The 16,998-nt window shown below is 39.4% G+C and overlaps 1 protein-coding gene across 26 annotated transcripts in view; it reads left to right on the top strand.

The window, feature by feature from the left end:
• ARPP21 (cAMP regulated phosphoprotein 21) overlaps positions 1 to 16,998 on the top strand; it is a 146,460-nt gene that overhangs the window by 61,700 nt on the left and 67,762 nt on the right. For 10 of the 26 annotated variants that reach the window (XR_008993882.1, XM_036921545.2, XM_036921550.2 and 7 more), the window contains exons 10-13: positions 4,972 to 5,080; positions 6,930 to 7,031; positions 12,875 to 12,912; positions 14,796 to 14,855. The exons of 2 other annotated variants lie outside the window; for them this stretch is intronic. Coding sequence is in view for 21 of the 24 variants with exons in the window: in XM_036921545.2 (XP_036777440.2) it covers positions 4,972 to 5,080; positions 6,930 to 7,031; positions 12,875 to 12,912; positions 14,796 to 14,855 (309 nt within the window). In the remaining 3 variants the exon portion in view is untranslated. Of the gene's footprint in view, positions 1 to 4,971; positions 5,081 to 5,441; positions 5,533 to 6,380; positions 6,407 to 6,929; positions 7,032 to 12,751; positions 12,913 to 14,795; positions 14,856 to 16,998 lie in introns of those variants that run through there. 14 more of the 26 variants (XM_036921552.2, XM_036921551.2, XM_036921558.2 and 11 more) reach the window with 9 other exon arrangements.

Raw genomic sequence — 16,998 nt, 5'->3', positions numbered from 1 at the left:
CTGTTTTGTTGTCTTGAACAACAAATGCATTTTTTACTATTTTCTTTGGATTCATTCTTAGAAATGGAATTACTTTGCCAAAGTAGATTGACACTTTTAAGGCTCTTAATGCACAAATCCAGTTTGCAAGAGTGGTGGTACCAATTTAAGAGACATCTGAAAGACCCTTGTTGTCTTTAAGGAAAAAGTCTGTCTGCTTAGTTTTGCTGTTACTCATGAATTGTCGTATGTGGAAGGAAGGTCAAGGTGTTTGCCATGTCTCTGTTTATGCATACAGCACACAAACAAAACAGAGAAGAATAAAATGTATTTTTCAAAGGCAGAAAATTGGGAACATAGTTTGAAATATGCTAATAAAGGAAGCTGATGCTTAGCACTGCTGGTGTTGGATTTGTAAGGCATGGTCTCATTCATAAAAGAATAGAAATGGTATAAATGACCAAATGAAATGCTATGACAAAAATCAGAGAGGGGGTTGTTAAAATCTTAAAGAAGAAAACACAGGACTTAATTTTTTAAATAAAAATATCAGCTGTAACTATTTTAATTGAAAATTTTTTAAGTATTAGGAAATGTTACCACTTAGACTCCTCTGATGCATTTGATGATTAAAATATGTTTGCTAGATGTCTTCCACCATCAAAATGTTTTATCCTGTTGTGCACAGCAGCCTTCCCTTCTTAAGATACTCATGCATGTGATGATGACCACCTTTCAGTCATTCAATATGAAATGCTAAGACTTTCCTTTGTGCCCTCCATACATGGCACAACTAAGTTCTCCATGTTTGTACATGTGGGGAAGGAGGACAGGGAGAGAATAAGCTTAACAATTTGGAAGAAAAGTAATAAATTTGGTCTCAAGAAGCTGGCAATGAAAATACTTCTGGATCAAAAAGATTTTCAACATAATAATGAGTGCTTATCCATTTTAAGCCTCAAGAGACAAAAAAAAAAAAAAATCTTCCAAGATTGACCAGAAGGCAGAATTTGTCTTAGACAGTATTCCACTCAGCCACACTGCCTCTCAAGTCCTGTACTATGGCTAAAGGGGAACAATGAGACTTAATTCTACCTTTTTGAGGGTTTGGCGAGGGATGCCAGGACACTGATCGAAAACATCACTACTGTTCATCATTCAGAACAATGAGTTTCACAGTAGATGCCTGCTACAAATGGTGGGAAAACATTTTCTCACTTTAAGAAGAGAAAACTGGTTTTTCATCAAGAAAAAACAATAAATTCATTTTCTCTGCTTTTGATGATGATATAAAAAAAAGTTACTAAATAAATCTACTAAATCCACCAGGAGAAAAAATTAAAGCATGTCTGCTGCCTGCCCATGAGATATGTAGTGAACTCTAGTTATCATTAATTTAATAAATACCAGACGATTTGCAGCTTTGAGTTTTTCTTATAGTTACATCCTCATACTGATACACTATAAGAAATTCATTCCCATTTTAAATAAAGGTCTATAATATGTTACTTTTGCTCAACTCATTTTATGGCCAAGAAATAATATTGCTATGATGCTAAATTAGTTAAAAAAAGGATTTTTAAAAGCTACGATATGGTGGTGCATTACTGATACTTTTTAGTTCAATCGCATGCAGTATTTCAGGTGTATACTTTAGTTGCATGAGTTTAAACTATACAGTGCTTCTTAATTCTGGAGTCAGACATAATTCTCTATAAAACCAACCTAGAAAAATCTTATTAGGCTTATTTTTTTCTTTTTACACAAACTTCAAATGGTTACTTAATAATCACTCAAAATATTTTTGGAAAACCAAGATGAGATTAATGATTTAGATTATTAGTTTCTAATGTCTGAAAAAATTTAAACAAGATGTTTGAAAAGCAGTAGAGAATACACTTTGCATAATGTCTATCAGATATGTAATATTCTTTGCTGTAAATAATATCCACAGTATTGATCTTTGACCACTCTTTGCTTATGTGATGGATGCATTTTTCCTAAATGTGTCCTACTATGAAAAACAACCTGGCACTATGAAGAAATGCAAATGAAATTCCAAAAATTCTGTTTGAATAGCTTTCTTATAGCTACAATAACACCGCATTTTTTTATTCAAGGATAGTTGATATACAATATTAGATTGGTTGCAAGCCTAAAACATAGTGATTCAACAGTCATCTACATTATTAGATGCTCACCCCAACTATTGCAGTTACTATCTGTCAACATAGAAAGATGTTACAGAACTGTTGACTATATTCTCTATGCTATACTTTCATCTCCGTGACTAATTTATGTTATGATTGAGGTTTTGTGCCTGTTTATCTCCTTTACCTTTTTCACCCACCCACCGCAACCCCTCCTCATGGTAACCACCAGTCCCTTCTCAGTATCTATGAGTCTGTTGCTGTTTTGTTTTTAGAGTCCATATATAAGTGAAATCATTTCATAATAATACTTTAAAGTAAGAAGTTCTGAAACTTGAAAAGCTAAGACCTACCTCTCCTCCCAAGATACCCTCAAAGTTTAAACATTTTTCTTTACTAACAGGATTATTTTCAGTCTACTTAAACTGAAACATAAATTTTATTTTTAAGGAAGATCTTCCTAAGGTCTAAATTGGAATGTATGCTTTTACTGGACAAACTCTCTCCTGCTCTGTTTTGTAAGTTAAAAAACTTGGGACTGCATACTTACTCAGTGACCCTTTGATCTGCCCTGGAATTACGGTGATCTATATATACAGCTGTCCTAAATTTTCATTCATTCTTATGTTGACTCATTTATTCATTCAACCAAATGCCTCCCACATGGCAGGCACGATTCTAGGCACTAAGGATTAAGTATTTAAAAAGCAAGGTGCCCACCAACATGGAACTTACATTCTAGCTCTGGCTAATATGCTGAAAGCTCGTTCTAAAGGGTTTCCTTAAAGAAAAATTTCGCCCAAAGCAAATTCACTTTATATTTGCAACTCAGAAAGTTCACATTCTCAGACCATTTTATTTTTGAATGAGTAGTTACAAACTATTAGAAACACATATGAGAAGTCTGTCTGTAAATTTAGCAGCAAGCAAATAATTTCTTTTACTAGGGTTTATCAGACTGCCGAGCTTGGGGATACTGGAGAGACAATTAACATTGACACAATCAATATTTGTATTTAAATGAATGTCTTAATTTCATTTGCTATGCCAAAACAATATAACATCCAAGTATTGGTTGAAAATGTCGGGATGCTTAAACAAATTCCCTCAGAATTGTTATTTAGAGCGATGTACATCTACTCCTGCCAACATTATAAGCCTTTGTGGTGTAAGTGATTAAAGTGAACTGTGACCTTGCTTCTCCGAAATGCATCTGATTTCCTTACTTTCAGTGGCCTTTTCATTGTAAAATGCATCTTCATTTTGTTCCCTTGGTGTCCCGATTTTAAAATGTCACATTTGCCCTTCCAGGTTGTTGTGTTTTATTACGTTTTCATTTTGTGGAAAATGTTTACGCTGCTCTTTAGGAGGCTGTGACACAGGTTTCGGGTACTTTCCTAGGAGGTTTGGGGGATTCTAGCCCACTGTGTTCTGCACACGTAGATAGACTGACTCACGTCTCTGCAAAGGTGGGGACAGTTGATGTCTGTGGCTTGGTGGCACATGGAGAAACTTCAAGTCGAAAGGTTCTCAAGGGGCAGTTTCCTTATCTGAAAGAGGGGCAAAAAAATTTGTCCCTCCTACTTCAAAGTTTTGTTGTAAGGATTGAATAAGGTAGGAACATCACTTTGCAAAAATTAGACATAGTTCTACAAGTTATAATAGGTATTATTCCCAGTTTTTCTGTTTCTGTGCTTATCAGTATCATGACAATTTATGTACATGTATTTAAGGAAAGGATGCATCTCATCAAGATTTGAATGACATACTTAAACTACTCCTTTGTTTCCAAAGTGCTATTTGCTTATTTGGGAGCTATAAGGAAATGAACGATGAGATTCCCTTAATTACTGGTCACCCATATTAAACAACAAGATGCTGTGAAGTGGCTTCCCAGCCATTGAATGTGTAATGAACCCAGTAGGGACAGAAAACCCCCTAGGCTTCAGAAGTAATACATCAGACATGACAGCGACACTTTAATGAGAGTCATCAATTACAACTGCCTCTAAACCCTGGACAAACATTTTAGCCCTTCCTCCAGGGATGAACCCAGCCCAAGCCACACACTGAGTTCCGCAGTATGCAGCCACGACCGTGGGAAATTAACAAGGAAGTGGAGCCCTTTCCTGTAGTAACACAAAATGATTAAGAGGACCTAAAAAAATCGATTGACTAATCAATGGTGTGTAACTGCTTGGAGCATTTCCCCATGCTAATCAGCCATTAAGTTGTTTAAACTAAATATCTCTAGTTTCCCCAATTACTGAACTGATTTACAAGACACGGTCAAGGATGTCAGAGTCTACTGGAGCCAGATTCCAGAGTGTTTGTCATTGGAGAAAGATGAAAATAATTTATAGATGATTCTGAAGGTTCTTGAAAGGGAGGATGTGGTGGCAGGCATCCTAGTCTCCAGACATTCGTGAATTAATGTGGTAGTCCCACGTTCTGAACATGGGTGTTTGATTCATAAAATCGGCAGTGGTCCGGGAGCAAGTTGATGGAATTCAGGAGTAATGGAGGTCAAAATAAGTAAACAAAACAGCTATGCACTATACATGTTCAGACCTTTAAAATATCTTTTAACATCAGCCATGGAGAGAAGCGTGCAGCAAACAGGACTCTGAATTCAAAACAAAAGGTATTCTAACTGCACGGGGCAGTGACATACTACTACCTACCTGTGTATTGCCAGAGATTCTAGAATCTGGACCACATGTAAACTTTTTTTTTTTTTTTTTTGAAGTTGAATGCCACTGTGGGGGGCAAGAACAACGCTAAGAAATGACTTAAAACAGGGGAAAAGCTTTTTTATTGATATGTTTTACTTTGCTGGCAGACCAGAGCAAAGGTTTTGTGAACATTTAAAAGATGAAAAAGGTGAAGAATCCCAGAAGCGGTTTATCTTGAAGCGAGATAACTCTAGTATTGATAAAGAAGACAATCAGGTTGGTTCTCAAGTTTGAGAGTGGCTGACGTTGTTGTTTTTGAAGGTGGGCTGACTGATGTTTCTGTCGATCTTCCGTTGTCCCCTTCTCCCTCCCTCCACGTGGTCCTGCTTCTGATACTACTGTCCCCTCTCCAGCTCCCTGCCCCCTCGGCCCTCCTTGGCGTTCAGTGGGTAGCAGAGCAAACCTGTCCTGACTGCTTCGGCGATGCTCTGTGTGGGGCTGCATGGTGGGGCTTCGCACAGCTCCTGCTGCATGGCTGCAGGGTTGGGGTGCCGCAGGCTCTGAGCTGCCGGGAAACGCTGTGTCAGTCGCCTTTCCGGATGTCTGTGTAACTCTGGCAGTCGTTCACTCCCCACAGCTTTGTCCTTCAGTTGCGCACAAATTGAGCTGGATTATCAATGCGGACAGATGATCAACGGGTGTAGCTGTAAAGAACAAACCTTGTTATGGTGAGGACAGGTGGATTTTGCAACTCTCCTAAAATACGTCTTCGCAGAAAAGAATCGAGTTCACATCTCAGTCTCCCACCCCTTCTCCTGCCCATGTTTCATTGTCTACGTAAATCATCTGCTTTTTTTTTCCTGCATGAAATGTAGCAGAACTTTCTCCTTGTGCGTATTTTGATTGTGACAAAACATTATGTTGTTCTAGAGAAGCCTCATTCATGGTGCTTGAACAAGGGCAGAGTCTTTACTAAATCTCTTCTACTCATGGGGGTGGGATCCAGGGTGATGAGGAAGAAAACTAAGTAAATGGCAAAAGAAAACTCATTTTAAATGATAATAAGAACAACCGAAAGTTATGTAAGTGCTATTACAGTTACTCTTGGTGTCTCTGACAACAAAATAGATTTTTGGAAAATAACTTCGGTCTAGAATTCTTAAAGGTAAGACAATATGCGTCTCACTCAAGTTACTTTTTAATCACCCTCAGTGAGTCATTCTAAGCCAGGATGTGCATCTCTGATGCGTTTTTTTTTAAACCTTTTCCTCACTTGTATCTGGTTTCCTCCCACCACCACCAAGCTACCCCATGGCCCCGTTGACTCTGGAACATGTGGCAGTGTCATGTACTGAGTGGGTGTTTGCTGAATGGATGAATGAGCACCCTGGGTGCAGAGCACTTTGTGAGGAGCAGCAGGGATAAGATGGGCGGTAGCTGAGCTGCAGGGCATGGTTCTGACCAAAGGCTAAAGGAGGCCAGTCCTCATGATGGGTTCTTGAGTTATGAGGTTTCTTGATACTGATCCAAAGCAACAAACAGCCTTTTCAAATTTGGTGTCTACTTTCTCTGCCAGATGCAGATCCCAGGATCAGCCACTGAGTGAGTAAGAAGCACAAATTGGGATACAGAGAAATCGTGTCCACATGTTCCTCTCTGCCCATTGCTTTCTTTACCACTATGCTGTGTTTCTCCAGTACCCAAATTTTCAAACCCATTTCTTCCCTTAGTCGCTTTGAACTAACCACTTCCTGTTTTTCACTGGCATTCTACCTCCTTCTGAGGAGTCAAAAATCACAGTTGGGCAAAGGAGATAGAGTCCTCACTGGTGACCCACCACATAGCTGACCTATTTGAACACCTGGGGCACATCTGGGTGCTTTCCTTCTGGAAACACTGCTCTACTTGCATACAGGGGGGAAAGGGCAACCAGGAGCAGCGAGCCTCTCCTGCACATACAGTAGACATACATCTCACCCCAGCCTCCTTAGGGACAGAGGGAGAGAGACTCTCCATGCTCCATTTGGTTAAGTGAACATTTATAATTCTCAGCTGACAGTTGCTTAACAGCAGATTTCTAACAGCTCAACTTGGATAACCCTCCTGATTTCTTTTCTCTGTTCAGCAAAACAGAATGCATCCATTTAGAGATGACAGACGAAGTAAATCAATTGAAGAGAGAGAAGAGGAGTATCAGAGAGTGAGGGAGAGAATATTTGCACACGATGTGAGTAGTTGTTTTAATTGCCTCTTTAGTGTGGTCCTCCCATCAGCAGTCAGGCAGCCTCATCCCCAGGCGGGGAGCTGGCAGGACTGAGAAAGCTGGAGCCAGGGAGCTAATGGAAGCACAGAGAACTGGAGGTGTCTCTGGAAGAGGACCTGGTTCAGGGAAGTAATGGAAAGGTAGCCAAGGGTTTCTGTGTGTTCCTAGCACATGACCTGTGGGGTGGTAGAGGTCTAATCTGAGAAGTTACCAGATTTGAAGAAATGTTTTCACATCCACATTAGCCAAAAATGCAACAGTGTTGACTGTGCAAAGTCATGAAAAAAGAATGACGATTCTGTTAATCACGTTCACAGACTCAGAATTGTCTGCATTCTTAGCAAGTGTGGACACTTTATTATATCAAAGTTAAGTAATGATACTTCCCCCTCCTCCCAATTTCAGATCAAATGAGGTAGGTGAGCAATCTGTCAAGGGAGTAATCATAAAAAGATTTGTTTTGTTTGAATCCCAAGAAAGAAGATGTGGTTGGGGTTTTTTCTTATCCATTTACCCACAATGGCCAAAATAAAATACAATTATATTAAATGGAAATTAAACAGTGGGGGAAAAAAAAAGCTGGATTTATATACAAGAAAATAAAGAGAGCAAACTATAGCTATAGCTTTTCCATTCCATGAAATCGTTTGGCAGCCTACAAAAATGTGGTGGGCTCTTCTCTCTGCAGAACTGGGGGTGCGAGCTTTGTGGATTTTCCGGGGCGGACGCCTCCAGCCTCACTAAGTCAGGTGGCCTATCCGACCTCCTGATGACTTGCTCCTGGAGGTCATTACAAAGCCAGGCCAGAGCCCTGGGCTTCGCTGCTTAGCGTGGAGGAAGACCACCATCCTTGCCGGGGTCAAGCCCCCACCAGTGTCCCTGATCCTCCCGCTGCTGGAGCTTCTGGCTGCCTTAGTGTAAAGCTGCAGAGGGAGCTCAGACTCCTCCGGCTCTGCGTGTCTTTCACATTCCTGCAGGTTTCCACAGTTGCTTCAAGGTCTTCTCTGCCCTTGGATGTAGTAAAAGAGAATGCTGGAATTGAATTGTAATACTACACCCCCCCAGCCCTGGAATTAGCAGAGTGTGAGAGAGGGAGGAGGTAGCCGTAGCTGGGTGCTGTCGGGTGCAATTGTGGAAGATTCTGCATGTGTGTGGGCGACTTAGACTTTCATTATGGTCGGAGTTAGTGATGGCGCAAAGCATAGCCGGACACACGGTGGACTGTGCCTCCTGGGTGCAGGCACAAAGTAAGGAGAGGGCCTGTCCTAGGCATGGGAGCACAAGGACATCTGCAGGGGATGGGAGGTAGCATGCTCCTATCTGATGACCTTCATGGAGAGAAGTTTTTCTAAAAAGTACTTCATTTTTATATTCTCTCTCTCTCTCTCTCTGTCTCTCTCCCTCGCCACCCCTCACACACACACACACACGCCCACCTCCTCTGACTCTGATTCTGGCAAGTCATATAATTTATGAACAAGTTCGAAATCCTTGTTCAAAAGCAAATGCTCATCACTCAGGTAGCGTTCAGACACTGTGCTTATTTTTCAAAGTTGTGCCACATTGTCAGACACTTAAGAGCTAAGGGACAGAAAGCAGTGTCGCTGGTGCCCCTGTGAGGAGAGGACACCTGTGCCGCTCTGCTTCACCTGCAGATTCTCCCATCCACGGGGAGGTCATCACAGGAGAGGGGGGCAGCAGGAGTTCCTTTACATGCCCCATTTCCCTACATCCCTACCAAGGACACTGACAGCAAGGGTCCCAGGTTAAACATTGGATGCAAGTGTTGCTGTTCACAGCCCCAATGGCCAAAGGCTGAATTTACTTTTTTTAAGAAGTAAAAGCAGATGTAAATGTGAGAAACCTTAAATGTCAAGCTATTGACTTAGCCTTTCCAATCCACGAAACCACGAGACAACCTTCTTTAAAACGGGGTGACTTCCTCCCTTTGCAGCGGTGCAGAGGGGCGTGGGCTTTTAGGTAGACCCTGATGGGCAGCACCCCGGGCCTCCCAGGTCACCTGAGGCACTGCTTCCCGCAGGACCTAGGGCAGGGGTCTCAGCTGGCAGCCTGTACCCAGAGGGGCGTACTCTCAGAAAGCCTCCAGAGGGTAAGCAGACTCCCGGCCAACATCTGTAAAACAGTGTCCCTAAGCATTGGCACGCTTTTCTAAGGACAATATCTCTATTGTTTATCATATTCTTACAAGTTGTCATGACTCTTAAAAGGCTGAGGGCCTCTCCCATGGGACAGAAAAAGTGTACAGCATCTTTCCCTGGCCCCAAAGCTCCAGAGAAACAAGGCAGCTGTACCACTGTCCCCAGTGTCAGTTATCCCCAAATTTGACAGCTTGAAACAAAAAGTTCTGTTTATCTCTCAGTCTCTGTGGGTCAGGAATTGGGAGTGGCTCGGCTGGCTGGCTCTGGCCGCTGGCTTTCATGAGGTCACAGCCAAGCTGTCAGCTGGAGATGCCGTGCCCAAAGGCCTGATGGATGGTCATCTGCTTCCAAATCCCGATGCTTATTGGCAGGCCTCACTCCTTGCTGGCTTTAGGCTAGAGATCTCAGTTGCCAGTCTATGGGCCTCTCCAAGGGCTGGTGAGTGTCTTTGTGATGTGGCACAGTTTCCCCAGAACAAGTAATTCTAAAGAGACAGAGGGCCCAAGATGGAAGCCACAGCCTTTTAGAACCATCTTAGAAGTGACATACCTTCCCTTCTGCTGTATTCTGGTGGACACATAGACCAAGCCTGGTTAATGTGGGAGGCACCACATAGGCTGTGAGTACCAAGGATATAACAGCAATATGAACTCTCTTGAATACATATAGTAACAAAGCTTCCTTACCACTTACATAAACATTAGACATTTTAGGGACACTTCAACTATGCAATGTCAGATTCCTAAATCATTACTACTTTCCAAATTGTTCAGGTACACAAGATAATAATTAAAGCATAATGGATCAATTATAAAACAGATGCAAAGAATCCAGCATAAGGAAATTTAGATTCTGGACATCTCATCCTTTTCTTAGCTGACCTTTAGTGTCTTCATAATTTAAAAACTGAGGTAATAAAAGCAGCTTTCCTTGCCAATTATTATTTAAGTAGTGGGGTCATTCAAACAGGTGCAGTAATGATATAGAATTAAGTACAATTTTTTTTTTTGCTTGAAATTACAATAGGGAGTTATAGATAAATACTCTCTGGTTTACATTTAAGGAAAAAAAACAAATTTATTTTAAAATTAGGAGTGTTCTTGAATATTTTACAAATGTATCTTGGTGTCTAAGGTGTGTGTGTGTGTGTGTGTGTGTGTGTGTGTGTGTGCAAAACATGAAGGTTATTTGCAGATTTTCTAGAAAAAGTTTTCAGATATAGTTTGAAAATTTTGGTATGTTGAGATGAGACAAATCTATTTGTTCTTTGAGAATGAGGATGTAAGTCAGCACACGACAATTTTGTTCTCAAACAAAAAATAAGTGCTTTTCTGTAGTCAGAAATAATTGAAATACAATTCTCATCACCTTTGACAAGAATTTGAGCTTATTTTATTTTATGATTAATTCTATGCAGTTGCTAACTTAGGGAAGGTTAACTTGATAAGGCAATATATTTAAGAAAGGCACATTTTCTCTGGAGGATATTTATGTATAAATAGGGATTCCAGATGATCTCACCTGGGCTCTCCCCAGCATGTACTGGGGTCCATCTTTAGTGAGAACTGATGTTAAGGGCCTGGGATGCCACCTGGATCAGGGTAAGACGTGGGAGAGAAATCTGTAACCCATTAGGCAAAATCATTTTAAAAAGTGAGCCCTTTATATCTAAGAATGCATATAAGTGACAGCTTTGAATGCTGCACTTAATTATCATGGTAATTTTATCTTTCTCTGCTATTAAAATTTGCAAGTTATGAATACTACTTTTTTTTTAAGTTTACTTTCATCAGGTAACTGAATCACAGCTCACAGCCAATCTCTGTCTTATTTATAAAAATGTGGTGGAGGGATGAGGAGATGATTTTTTAGGACCTTTCCACAAAAATTGGAAAAGCATTCTAGAGTGGCTTCTGGGAAGTTATCTTTGACTTGCAGGTGCCTTCTTTTTTAATTCATAGAGTTTGGGTTACTTAACTTTCCCCCAAATGCTATTAGATTAATGAGTCTGAAGAGGTCAGTATGTCTTTGATCAACTCCTTCAAAGAAGTAGAGTTTCAGCAATTCCAATACTCAGCCAGAACATTGTACGTGTAATTGAACTCTTTCCAGCTACAAGAGCTCAGTAGCAGCAAAGTATTGAATTCATGATGTATGTCTGAAACAATCTCATTTTCTTTCACATACCATGATTTGGTTCAAACCAGGACACTTAGCTTACTATAAAGAGAACTTCATGGGAATAATGTCAGTGTCACATAATTTATATTTGTTTCCCTTATAAACATGAATGTGAAATTTAAAAAGGTTCTTTACCTTTTTGCTTAATTGGTTGTTCCTGCTTTTGGTTAATAAGGTTTTTGCACACTGGATGTTAAGGATGCACGTTAAATGCACAAAGGTTAAAACAAAAATGGTTCTAAGATGATCTCCCTGAACTGCTCAGTCCACTGACATTATGCCCAAATCTAGGCCTTTGGTTTAGTGGAGAAAATGACCTCTGCAGCAAAATGTATAGAGAATCCAATATCCTGCTTGCCTCTCTGAGCAGCGGCTACCTTAGCTGTGTCTTTCCACTCAAGAATTCAATATTGAAAGGTCATTATTATTTCTTGAGTTTTATTTTATTTTAAAATGGACCTGTTAAGTCTCTATCCCTTTACCAGGTCACATATTCATCATTTAGAAAATCTGCAGATATAATACTGTTTATATACTTAGGTTTAGAAACTCAGTACTTTGAAAATGGTTTTGCTTTAATTCCTAAGCCCAATCACTAAATTATAGGGCCATTGCACCATATTTTCTTTAGCCCTCTTTTTCTCTCTTTGTTAAAATTTAATTAGATCAGCCTTTCCCCAGCACGTAAGGATAGTGGATTTTTATCTTCCCTATATTGTGGATCAAACACAAGATGGTAGAGAGATGAATGGTAGGGGAACGGAAGCTAAGAAGAAAGTCATTGTTTTTCTGTGTGAAAAACTAAGAAATATTAGCTGAAACTTGACATTTGTTTTTCTGATTAGCTTCATTTTGTTCACTTGTCTCTGCCTCCCCACCCCCACCCCCACCGCCCACCTTAAGATTGACTGATTGATCGCTTCTCTTCAATTTTGAGAGTCTGGCAGTCAATCTGTTTATTTCATGAGGTTTTCATTGCCAGGTAATGATTGCAGGATTGTCGCTTTATGGGTCTCCGGTCCTCAGGCGCTTGTGCCAAGTCTGCATGCTCTGCCTTTTCCAGAAACCAGCCTTTCCCAGAAACCATCCTTCAGCTCTTGCTGGCGGCTCCATCCCCACGGCCCCAGGGGAAACCGCTAGCTCAGGACCCCACCATCCCTTGTGTCGCCAGCTGTCTCATTCACAACATCTCTCCTTCTGACCCTGACGCTGAACGGGCTAAATCTGTCTGAACCTGGAGGTGCTCTGACGGAAAAGTACTGTCTGCTGCATGAGAATGGTGCACACTTCGGACTCTAACTTATATTCTTCCTTTTTTATTTCTTTTTTTTTTCTAAACAATAGTATATGTTTTTCCTAATTCTTTTCCTCTTGGAGGGGAAAAGTAGTTTTAAAATCAGGCAAGGATTTGGGATCCCACAGGACATCCAGGACGTCTGATACGATGCTCTTTTTTTTTTTTTCCAGTCAGTTTGCTCCCAGGAAAGCCTTTTTGTGGAAAACAGGTAAAACTAAATTTGTTTTTTCATGTCTTTAGAGGAAAAAAGTCTGTTATGTGCGTCTTGTATATTCATAGATATAAGTATGCACTTGGATATATGTATAAGTAAATACATGTATCTGTGTGTACACACTTATATGCACACACATATATGTTATTTAACATGTCTAAATACTTCTTAATTTGGGGTCAGACTTCTCATAGTTACTTCCAAATGTAAGCTGAAACATTTTCCTTGATTAAAATTTCAATTTTGCATCCTTCCAAAAGTGTCATTTCTGTTGCCTTCCCCAGCCTCTAAAAAGTACAGATGTTCCACACAGGAACTTGCAATTTCATTGGCTTATTGAATAGGCTGCTGAAAGTACTTGTATAGTTGGTATTATTAGCCACTTCCTATGTCCCATAGTTATATAGGCTGTATGAATAATAATTTGAATAACATTATTTTGAGTTTCTCGTAATTAACCTATTAGTCTTCATGAAAAGGCTAACTTGTAAATCTTATCTAGACTGGTCTAAATTTACAAACTTGGGGGTTAGTAGGGGGAGATGGCTACTATGAAATGAATGGGTTATAAAATTTATACCAAGTCTTGAGCATAAGTGCAGAACTTTTTCAAATTTAATACATACCTTTTAAAAATAGTTCAAAACTGACACAGATATGAGAAGTCTCCACTGATTTAATTGCAGATTTTCAGGGGGAGTTAAAGAATTCCATGCTAGCTGTACTAATCACATTTAAATGCATCAAAATGGGCAACTTGGAAGGAAATATGGTGTTCCTTGAAAAAAGTGGTGGTTAATTTTATTCAGGTGTCAGCTTAATGGGTGCCCCCATAAAGTTGATTAAAGTGGAGGCTGTTTGATTAAATTCCAGTACTTAGAGGAAATTTAAGCTTGGCATTAGAGATGATTAGTTAAAATAAATCATTCATCATTGATATTAGCCATTAGAAATCGAGTAACTAAGTCCCTCAATTGAATAACTTCTTTTAAAAAAAGGGGTGAACATAGAAAACAAATCCACATAAGACTTTCATAAACAAACTCAAGAATCCATATAAATTTAGACAGATACTCCCTAGTTACAATAAAATCATAAATCCAAGAGCATTCACATTTTAGGGATGATTCTGAAGCATTCCAGCATTCTATATCCTTACCGAAAAGATTGAGTGTTTATGATTCAGTTTGGTGGGAAACATTATTCTAGTTGTTGAGCCAATAATTTTTCCTACCTTACTTCCTAATTTTATTCATCTACTTGGGTTTTGTACAAAAAGACTTCTAATGCACTTTCAGTGTTCCTTATGATCAAATTGGATTATAGTCACCAATAAAATAGTTGATCCCATAGGCATGCATTGCTTATATGAACAAGTCTTGTTTACAAAAGCAAAAATCTGAGTGGATTCCCTACAATAATAAATATATTTCTGTGATACTTACCTATGGAATGTCAATATTTTACTATGCCTAAGAAATAAAGAATAACCTTAATATTGTTCAAAGAAAAAAATCTCATCTAATACCTTTATAATATATTATATGAATTATATGTGCATTATATACTAATAATATACGAAATGTCTGTTATATCTGTATCAATTTCTTATATTCTTCTCTCCTCTTCTGTTACCTACATTTCCTTTTGTGTTCCTTCCTTTCCCCTTTTCTGGCACCAGGGCCTTAGTCCTAGGGTAGGGAAACCCATGTTGTCATCAATTTATTATGGCAAAACGCAATATCATGCAAAGAATGCATGATGTTTGGGGTTGATTTGCAAGACAGGTGTGCTGTAATAGAATTCACACCCATTTAATATAGCACATTTAGTATGCTTAGGTTTTCTATCATAAAAATCATGTTTTTCATTTCCAGTAGGCTCTTGGAAGACAGTAACTTATGCAATGAGACCTATAGGAAAAGACAGCTCTTTCGGTTGGTATGGTTTATTTTTCTCAAACCGTGCTTTCAGACTCTGTGGCAGAATCCGTGTTAAATATAAGTGTATTAGTGTAAAATATCTATGTCCACGAAACAAAGTATGTTCAGCTCTCTCTTTATAAAGCTTGTTGTAGAACTAGTGTTGAAGCCATCCTGGATAATGTGAGCTAAGGGGCCAGGGAACCGTTGCTTTGTATATAATCCTTTAGGGCTTGTCCTCTGATTTTCTGCTTTTTTCTCAAGGGCAAACTTTGGCAGCACACTGATTTGACATTCCCAAATCAACTGTGGTGAATTATACTGAGTTAAAATTTTTCCGACGCATTGCAACTGTATATACATTCTTGACATTGGAAACCAGATCAATGGTAACTTTATTTACATAGTTGATTTTTAGCTGCTACTATCCATCATAATATTTCCATCAGTAGTTTTTTCAAGTACAGATTTTATTTCTAAAGGAAGATGGGGGATCGCTTTCAATTTTAACGAATGACTTAAATCAAGATATGTACAGGATAAAGGGAAATACATATAAATGTAAATTCTATGCTGGTTGGAAGCACCATGAAAAAAGAGAGCCATACCCATTTTGTCAGTACTCTATTAAGTGTATCTCTGGCATCCATAATAGGGCAAAGGATACACAGTGCTGTAGATATGCTCACTATCTCACACATATACTTAATAAGTTATAAGTTAGCGTTTTTATGAATGTTAAGATTCATCTGTTGTAGCAAAGACAAAACAAACAAGCGAAACCTCTTTCTCACTTGGAAGAAAGAAGATACCAAGAAATGTAAATGGATTGTGTGTTTACAAAGTATATTTTTGCAGTAAATCTGAATTTAGGACCTGATCATTTGAAAAGCTAGAGTCAGTTGTTCCCTCTACACTTTGTCAGAAACAAAAAACAGGATCCTCTTTTTTTCTTTTCCAATTTCCTTGACTTTTCTAGGTTGAACTACATAGTCTAATGCCTTCCTCTTGTATCATTAGACAATTTATTTTCACATGTGAAGATTAAGGAAACAAGCTTGCATCTCTCCCTTGAAAGCCCAGAAAAGGACTAGAATACACTGGTGCTCCTGCACTCACACCTTGATCCGGTTTGTTTAGGCCAATATGTATAAAATGTGGGTTCTTGACCCGTATAGGCAAATTAATTTTACAGAGCCCCAGATCTGGTCCCTAGCCAGAGCTACCATCTACTTAGATCAGCCACCCCAAATGCAGATGCCATCACCCACCACAATCGCCAGACACAGAGACTCAGGAAGACCACTTAGCACAAAGCCATCCAATGGAAAAAGCAAGTAAGGTATGTGTCATATCTTACTTGGACAAAAACATACCACATTCAGACATAAAGGAAAATAAAGGTTATCTGTTGTTTTAATCAGCACAGAAGCAAAACTTACAGTTTGTGCTTTCTGACTACTTTGGGATCATATGCTAGTTATGCACAAAAGGGACAACTCCTCCTGATGACCAGGCATCTCACTACCATCAACCTCTTGGTTTCCACTAGGAGGGGACCAAGACTGAGATGAGGAGAGTGGGAAGGCACTTATGGATATGGTTTTCTCTGATGTTTATGATTCCACACCCAAATAGATATGAAATTCAAGTCTAGACATCACCTTACCAGTGTTAAGGTGGATAATCAGTAGAACTGTATAAAATATCATTTCAATGTATAAGTATCTAGAGATTATAAGTTAGAATTAGATACATTATTTTGAATTTCATTAATGCTAATTCTAAAGCAGCAATTTAATTTCCTGCTTTCTAAATGTACTTGACTTGGCATGATGATTTGAGCAGGTAGAATAGAGGCAGAAGAAGCTAGGGAATCATAGGTTACCTCGTTGGCCAGGGATGTGGCACAATGCTCTAGAAACAGCTCTGCCAGGGGAAGGTGCTAATACAGCACACTATTTGCACCTAGGCATAGTGGAGGACACCCCGGCATTTAGAGCAAGTCTGAATGCAGAGTTCATGGGGAGGGGATACTTAATGAAGCAGAATTAGTGACGACCACCCACAAGGAGAGCTTCTGATGCATCCTGTGTGCTGAGGCTAAGGACCACCCCACATCTTTTCCTGTAATAAGTATTCCACATTAGCTTCAAAT

This window comes from Manis pentadactyla, chromosome 14 (genome assembly GCF_030020395.1).
Source record: "Manis pentadactyla isolate mManPen7 chromosome 14, mManPen7.hap1, whole genome shotgun sequence".
NCBI lineage: Eukaryota > Metazoa > Chordata > Mammalia > Pholidota > Manidae > Manis > Manis pentadactyla.
This window is presented reverse-complemented; position numbering and strand designations above follow the sequence as displayed.